Source organism: Otolemur garnettii, unplaced genomic scaffold (genome assembly GCF_000181295.1).
Source record: "Otolemur garnettii isolate 467f Iridium unplaced genomic scaffold, OtoGar3 scaffold00045, whole genome shotgun sequence".
In the NCBI taxonomy this organism is placed as follows: Eukaryota; Metazoa; Chordata; class Mammalia; order Primates; family Galagidae; genus Otolemur; species Otolemur garnettii.
The window spans coordinates 6,731,036-6,739,585 of record NW_003852440.1 but is presented as its reverse complement, the minus strand read 5'-3'; the positions used below and the strand labels follow the sequence as shown (position 1 = coordinate 6,739,585).

At 49.5% G+C, this 8,550-nt stretch overlaps 1 protein-coding gene across 1 annotated transcript; it reads left to right on the top strand.

Annotated features, from left to right (window-relative positions):
• Nucleotides 1-1,167: 1,167 nt before the first annotated feature.
• On the top strand, nucleotides 1,168-4,899 carry PYCR2 (pyrroline-5-carboxylate reductase 2). Its single transcript, XM_023513929.1, has 6 exons — nucleotides 1,168-1,232; nucleotides 2,669-2,848; nucleotides 2,981-3,202; nucleotides 3,408-3,500; nucleotides 3,682-3,845; nucleotides 4,644-4,899. Exons 1-6 carry the CDS (start codon nucleotides 1,185-1,187, stop codon nucleotides 4,807-4,809), a joined length of 873 nt encoding a protein of 290 aa, XP_023369697.1. The 5' UTR covers nucleotides 1,168-1,184; the 3' UTR covers nucleotides 4,810-4,899.
• Nucleotides 4,900-8,550: the final 3,651 nt, after the last annotated feature.

Here is an 8,550-nt window from a genome sequence, read left to right as displayed (position 1 = left end):
GATAAGATTTTGTTATACAGAAAGGAATACAGGGGAGGAGAACAGCACAAAGCTTCTGTCAAACAGTAAGACCCAAGTCGGAAGTCTCCCCCGGGTCCTTTGTAAACATAGTATGGAGAATTACATTTTGGCCAAGACTTCGTAGGTGGAAAAACATGTCTTCAAAGTTAACAAGTGCATTAATAAATGAATAAATAGAGTCCCTCCTATGGCAAGGTTATCAGGTCTTTGCAGTGTTTCTCTCTGGGAAGAGATAAGGGCGTGTGCACCCTAATCAAGGCGGAGCCACACAACATTTCAGGTTGTTTTATTCCTGACCTTGCTAGAGCCCAGAAGGTGTAGTCTGGAAAGGGCAGCCTGTTTGTGCCTAGCTATGATTTCTGAGCTCACCTGGGCCTAGAGAATGGGTGCGGGGGCCTGTCCAACGGGAGCCAGGATAGTGACCTTAACTCTCTTTTCAGGTATAGAGTAGTCGGGGTCCCGATCGCGCAAGCACAGGTAGGGACTTCCGGAGCTGCAGCCCTGGTTCCGCCCAGGGGTCTGAGCGGAGGAGGCGGGCATGTGGCTTGGACTCTGCCAGGGATTGGCCGACCTGAATCACCCGGCCTTGGATTGGCCGCCTGGGCAGGGCCGGGCCAAGTTTCCTGTAGCGCCATCTGTTGCCCCGCCCTTGGCGGGGGTGGTACAGCTTTAAAGAGTAGCGCTAGGCCGTGTTGCGCAAGTCTCTGGCAGCTCCTGGATCTCTGGCGTAGTCAGCGTTCCGCTAGTGGCATCTCCTGCGGCCTCCCCGAGACTTGAGCCCAGAACCATGAGCGTGGGCTTCATCGGCGCCGGCCAGCTGGCCTGTGCGCTGGCTCGAGGTTTCACGGCCGCAGGCAAGTGGGGGTAGGCGGGTTTGCGGACGGTCCCTAGACTTGGTCGGTGAACCGGCCTCCTCCACCCCGCGATTATGAATGAATGAATGAGCGAGTGAGTGAAAGGGAAATTTACGCCCGGTGGGGTAGAGGAGATTCCTGTAAGCAGCAAGTGCGTGTTTGTCCGCGTAAAGGGAAGAGGGAGACAGTTAGAGGGCTGTGGGCTTTGATTCTGCTTCCTCACGGAAAGCTCGGGGGTGAGGTGGGCCACGGTCCTCAGTTGAAAAGTCCTGTCTGTGTTCTACAGGCATCGTGTCGGCTCACAAAATAATGGCCAGCTCCCCGGAAATGGACCTGCCCACGGTGTCCGCCCTCAGGGTAGGTGTCGCGGAGGTGTGTGGGGGAAGAGGTGGGAGGCCCAGGGAGAGGGGACCTGAAACTCAAGATGACCTGAGATTGAGGATGAACTGAGTCCCCTGGCGCCTGAGCCCATGTGGTCGCTGGCTGGAGCTGAACTCCCACTAGGAGCATCGCAATCCTTCCCCCTTCTGTGGGGCAGCTGAGTGTCATCAGAGCATCTAGGTGGACAGATGTGGGATCAAATCCAGACGCTGGAATCAGTAGAGAATTAACTGTGCCAATTAGATGTGGAAAGCTCCTGGCCCATAACAGATAATAAATATCATTTTCTTTCCTTTTTTTTTTTTTTTTCCACTATTTGGCCAGGACTGGGTTTGAACCTGCCACCTGCGGCATATGGAGCCAAAGTCCTACTCCTTTAAGCCACAGGCGCTGCCCTAAATATTCATTTTTATTGAGTATTTTTATTCATCATTAACTAGTTGTATGACCTTAAAGTACTCAGCCACTTTGAGGGTTAGTTTACTCTTTTACAACAATAGCCACTTTGCTGTTCTCCTGAGGCATAAATGAAAGTGTTGGCCAGGCTGGTGGCTCACAGCTGTAGTCTCAGCACTCTAGGAGGCTGAGGCCCTGCGGATCTCCTGAGCTCACAAGAGCAGCCTGAGCTAGAGCAACACCCTGTTTCTAAAAATAGCTCAGTGTTATGGTAGGCCTCTATAGTCCCAGCTACTAGGGAGGCTGAGGCAAGAGAATTGCTTGAGCCCCAGAGTCAGAGGTTGCTCTGAGCTATGATGCCACAGCACTCTACTGAGGGCAAGAAAGTGAAACTATCTTAAAAAAAAAAAAGAAAGAAAGAAAATGTTGGGGAAAAAATCTGAATGAATTCATTCTGCTCTCCAAAAATGTAACATCCTGTCACTCACAACTCGGACAGTGTGGGGAAGGGATGGCCAATGAGTAGATGACAGGCAATGTCTGTGCCTAATGTGGGCTGATGTTCTGGAGGCCCCTACTTCTCAGGTTGAAGTCCTAGAGGGATGGGTGGGTGGCCTCCAGCTCAGCCCTAGACTACACAGGCTGTGCAGGCTGATGAAAAGTGGCTGGGATTGGGATAGGCCTGACCCAGTGCTGCGGCTGAGCACCAGGTACTAGCAATTCACCTTTCTTTTTGCCACTTTCCACCATGGAGCCTTCTTACCTTGGGTGCCAGAGATTGGTGGCAAGAGGGGATAGTCACTTTCTGGTTACCATGGAGAAGCTTGTCATGCCCAGTGCTTACTTGTCCAGTAGCAACACTGAGAAATTTTGTGTCAGTTGGAGTAAGGGAACAGGGCCAGGAATTCCAGGCTGCAGCTGGCAGAGTGGACGTGGCAGGGCCTCAGCTGCTCCCTGGGAGTCCTGGGCTTAGCCAGGCTGCCCTGGCACTATGAGTGGGGAATCTCTTCTTGCAGAAGATGGGTGTGAACCTGACTCGAAGCAACAAGGAGACAGTGAGGCACAGTGATGTCCTTTTCCTGACTGTGAAGCCACACATCATCCCCTTCATCCTGGATGAGATTGGGGTTGACGTGCAAGCCAGGCACATTGTGGTCTCCTGTGCAGCTGGTGTCACCATCAGCTCTGTGGAAAAGGTACCATCTCAGTCCTTATGTCCCTTGTGTGAGGGGAGGAGTGGCCTGAATAGCTTGAGAGTGGAAGCTGATGGGTGGGTGCGAGTGGGAGCGGTGGCCTGCTCACTAACTCAGCCCTCTCTCTCGCCACAGAAGCTGATGGCATTCCAGTCAGCCCCCAAAGTGATTCGCTGCATGACTAACACACCTGTGGTTGTGCGGGAGGGAGCGACAGTGTATGCCACGGGTACCTACGCCCTGGTAGAGGATGGGCAGCTCCTGGAACAGCTCATGAGCAGCGTGGGCTTTTGCACCGAGGTGGAGGAGGACCTGATTGATGCTGTCACAGGGCTCAGTGGCAGCGGACCTGCCTATGTAAGGCCTTCATTACTTGTTTAGCCTTCCGGGAACCTAGAGAACAGAGTGGACTGGTGGGCAGGCATGGGCTGAGGGTGGCACCCACCTCTTAAGCATAGCTGGCTGGTGGAGGAGGCTGAGCTTTGGAGCTAGTTCCAGACATCAGAAAGAGTAGACTGAGGGAGGGTGCCTGCCACCTGGGGCTCAGTGAGTATCTCCACAGGCGTTCATGGCCCTGGATGCGTTGGCTGACGGTGGGGTGAAGATGGGCTTGCCACGGCGCCTGGCAGTCCGATTGGGGGCCCAAGCCTTATTGGTCAGTATCTTTCCCCTGTACTCATTTGGGGCTAGGGTGTGGGGTGGGATTCTTGTGGGTCACTGAGCTCGGGCAGGGGTGGTTGGGAATCTGGGATAGGGATTAGACAGAACCAGTGGGCATGGGGAAACCTTTCCCAAGGAGTGCTAGTTTCTCCTCTAATGTGCCCTTCTTGCCCTAGGGTGCTGCCAAGATGCTGCTGGACTCAGAGCAGCATCCAGGCCAGCTCAAGGACAATGTCTGCTCCCCGGGGGGAGCCACCATCCATGCCCTGCACTTTCTAGAGAGTGGGGGTTTCCGTTCTCTGCTCATCAAGGCAGTCGAGGCCTCCTGTATCAGAACACGGTGAGTCCACCTTGTTCTCCTTCTTCCCCAGGCTCTCCACGCCCACCTGGCCCCTGGGCTGGGCTGGGTGCTGTGTCATGGAACCTGCTGTTTGAGTCCAGTTCACAGGCCTTACTCCACTTAATTCTCAGTTCTCTTAGATGGAATTAACTCTGATTTAAAGATGGGAATGTTGAGGCTCAGGGATAGTTTTCCCAAAGTCAAACAGCAAATAAGTGATGGATGCAGGATTCGACTTTACATCTATGACTCCAAACTGTCATTTTCCACAGTCTCCCCATGTAAGCACATATAGCACCTGAACCTCTATGTCTAACTGGGATTAAATGATATAAATAAGACTACTTAATTAAATAGTACCCTTTTTTTGGAGACAGAGTCTCACTATGTCGCCGTTGATAGAGTACCGTGGCATCACAGCTCACAGCAATCTCAAACTCTTGAGCTTAGGTGATTCTCTTGCCTTAACTTCCCAAGTAGCTGGGACTATAGGCGACTGCCACAACACCTGGCTATTTTTTTGTTGTTGTTGTTGCAGTTGTCATTGTAGTTTAGCTGGCCTGGGTTGGATTCCAACCCACCAGCCTCGGTGTGTGTGGCAGGTGCTGTAACTACTCACTGTGTTACAGGTGCCGAGCCTAAACAGTACTTTGAAGTAGCTTAGAGGAATATTTGTTTTAGAACCCTAACCTTTTGGTAGATCAACAAGGGTGAGAGTTGTGCAGGTAAGAAAGACTCACAAAGCTCTGGCTCCAGGGCTTATTGCTTGCCTTCAACCTTTCTGGGCTTTGTCTGCAGAGAGCTGCAGTCCATGGCTGACCAAGAAAAGATTTCCCCAGCTGCCCTTAAGAAGACCCTCCTGGACAGAGTGAAGCTGGAATCTCCCACAGTTTCCACACTGGCCCCCTACAGCCCAGGGAAGCTTCTTACAAGAACCCCAGCTGGAGGAGGCAAAAAGGACTAAGGTAGCCTCTCCTGTCCATGATCCAGAGCCCTTGATTGAAGGGCTTTGGCTCTCCCTATTGCGCTTCCCCACCCAGCTGTGCAAGGAGAGAGCAGGCTTAGGTAATTTTTAGATCCTTGTGATAAAGCCTTAAATTTGATCAGACCAAACAGCACTAGTTTCCTCTCCTGCCCTATGTTGGAAAATGCTCTGAAGAAGTGAATGATGCTGGGAGCCAGACACAGCCCCACATACCTCCTAGTTTGTCAGAGAGGAAGGGGTTTGGACTGCAGTCAGAGCCCAGTTCAGGGGCCAGGGTTGAGGGGAGGCCTGGAGAGGACCTTCAACTGGGCTTCTTCCTTGAAGTCCAAAGCAGGGTTGGTTTGATGCCAAGGCAAGGAAGTGAGAGAGAAAATGTAAAAGAGGCTTTTTCTTTTTCTTTTTTTGAGACAGAGTTTCCTTTTGTCATCCTTGGTAGAGTGCTGTGGCATCATAGTGCACAGCGACCTCAAACTCTTGGGTTCAAGTGAGTGATTCTCTTACCTCAGCCTCCCTAGTAGCTGGGATTACAGGTGCCCAGCACAACTCCTAAGTTTTTTTTTTTTTTTTTCTAGAGATGATGACTCCTTCTGGCCCAGGCTGGTCCTAAACCTGTGAGCTCAGACAATCCACCCACCTCGGCCTCCCAAGTGCTGGGATTATAGGCGTGCGGCACCTCGCCCAGTGAAAGGGGCTTTTTCTGAATTGATAAATGGAAAAGAAGCAAGCAGCTTAATCATCAGTGAGTTAAAAGTGTATAGAATTAGACTATGCTTCTTGTTAGACTATGAAACTCTTGTTTCATAAGATGTACCACTTAAAGAGTATAGTTCATTGCTAAGTTTAGCTGTTTTAATAAAGATTATTTTTTTAATATCCTGCTTTTCAGGTTTTTTTTTTTTTTTTGAGACAGAGTCTCACTATGTCACCCTTGATAGAATGCTGTGGAATCACAGCTCACAGCAACCTCCAACTCCTGGGCTCAAGCTAGTCTCCTGCCTCAGCCTCCCAAGTAGCTGGGACTACAGGCACCTACCACAACCGTCTGCTATTTTTTGGTTGCAGCCATCATTGTTTGGCAGGCCCGGGCTGGATTCGAACCCACCAGCTCAGGTGTATGTGGCTGGCACCTTAGCCACTTGAGCCACAGGCGCTGTGCTGCAACCTCAAACTCTTGGGTTTAAGCAATCCTCCTGCTTCAGCCTCCCAGGTAGCTAGGACTACAGGCGCCCACTACAACACCTAGCTATTTTTTGATGCAGTTGTCATTGGTGTTTAGCTGGCCTAGGCTAAGTTCGAATCTGCCAGCTTTGATGCATGTGGCCATAACCATTGTGCTATAGACACTAAGCCAGCAGTCTTTTTAATAATTGAGATCAGGAGGAAGGGGGGAAAAAAGAAAGAAAGGATAAAAAAGAATGACAATCCTGTGATGACACGCCAACAAATGGGCACCATTCGGGGCAGAGGGAACCAGAGCAGCTAAGAAAAAGTGCTTCCAATGGGGTCAGACTGGCCACTTCAAGAGACACTGCCCTCAGCAGCAGCACCTGTCTGGCAAGCCACTGGGCCCCTGTCCAGAATGCAAGGGTGACCACTGGAGGGCAGCCTGTCCTCAGAGGCGAAGGCCTCCTGGGACAATGATCCCCATCAGCCCCCAACCTGGGCTGAGAGTGCCTGGGGCAGATTCTCCTGGCTCCAGCTTGTGTCATCACCTCTCAAGAGCCCTGGGTCTGCTTCATAGTGGAGAGCCAGGAGACAGAATTTCTTCTGCACACTGGAGCAACCTTCTCTGTACTCTCTAACCTTGGTTTTCTATTCCCCCAAATCTGTAACTATACAGGGGGTATCTGGAAAGCCAGTACCAAATTTTTCTCTCAATTAGGGTGACTGGCTGTTCTCTCACGCCTTCCTAATTATGTCTGAAAGTCCTTTTTGATAGGATCAAGACCCACCTAAAAGAATCCGCCCCCTTGTACAAGTGAATTTTTGTAGAACTAGAGTATAAATGTTTTAACACAATAACTAAGTAAATGACACAAAGTCTATGTTAACCAGTTTGAAAACATTTCAAATTGTATATGAAAACACTACACTGTACCCCATGTTTGCATTAATGTACACAGCTATCATTTAATAAAAAAAAAATAATAAAAGTTAAAAAAAGGAAATAAAAATATACAAATTAGGAAAGAAGAAAAAAAAAAGAATCCGCCCCCTACCCTCTCCACCAGATGTCCCACCTAAGAGAGGTGAATAGGTCAACCCCTACCCTATCCCATCGATGTCCTACCTCAGGAAAGGTAAATGGGCCACCCCCACCCTTACAACTATAACAAAAAAATAGCCGGGCGTTGCGGATGCCTGTAGTCCCAGCTACCTGGGAGGCTGAGGCAAGATAATCACTTAAGCCCAAGAGTTTGAGGTTGCTGTGAGCTGTGATGTCATGGCACTCTACTGAGGGCAACATAGTGAGACTCTGTCTCAAAAAAAAATAAGTAAATAAAATCCCCATTCTCCATTACCCACATGTGGATTTCCTCATGGCCTGCTTAGAAATCTTGCCTCACCTACACCCAGGTGGAATAAAACCATTTTAATTGCACAAGCTTCGCCTCCGTTTTCCTTTTGTCTGGAGCCTCGGAATAATCTTTCCTCTTTGGCTTTGTAACCTTTCACTTTTCCCTTTTGGGGAGGGACATACTAACCCGGTAAGAACCATTTATATGAATATGAGGCAAGAACCTACATTTGTGCCTTCCCTAATTAGAGACAGAAATTAACCCAGAAGTATGGGTGAACGAGGGACAGGTGAGAAAAGCAAATATGCTCAACTGGTCCAGATTACCTCTAGGATTTAAGGACAGTTGCCTTAGCCCAAGACTTGAGTCATTTCTCATCCCACAGGGACTCGTATTCAGTAAGTAGATGACATTTGGGGGGAGGGGCAGACCAGATGCAGAGGAATGCCACAAAGCTCCCCAAGCTCTATAAACTTTCTAGTTGATTATGGGCACAAAGTTTCCATGACTAAAGCCCCATTGTGTCTACTGGAGATGCACTATTTGGGTCTCCAACTTTCACAGGGAAAGAACCTTGGGTAAAGAAAGTATAGAACCAATATTGGCTCACTCACCCTAAAATTTAAACTCTCAGACAGCTTGGAGGCTTCTTGGGAATTACAGGCTTTTGCAGACTCTGGATTCCTGGATATAGTGAAATAACCAGACCACTCTATTTTTTAATTAAAAATGCTTAAACGGAATGCCGGGCACGGCGGCTCATGCCTGGAATCCTAGCACTCTGGGAGGCTGAGGTCGGTGGATTGCTTGAGCTCACAGGTTTGAGACTAGCCTGAGTTTGTTGCTGTGAGCTATGACACCATGGCACTCTATCCAGAGGGACAGCTTGAGACTCTATCTCAAAAAAATAGTTCTGGTCACTCTAGAATGGGAAGCAGAGGCAGATAAGGCATTCCAGTAGCTGAACAATGCCCTTTTACAGGCCCCTTCTTTAAGTCTTCCTACTGGACAACAGTTTAATCTATACATTACAGACCAGAGCGGAATTGCCCTAGGGGTCTTGACCAGGGTCCAGTTTTGCAACCTGTAGCTTATCTTAGTAAATTGACACTGTGGCCAAGGGATGGCCCCATTGTCTGCAAGTTGTAGCAGCTTTAGCCCTCTTAACCCCAGAGGCAACTAAACTAACTTTGGGAAGAGA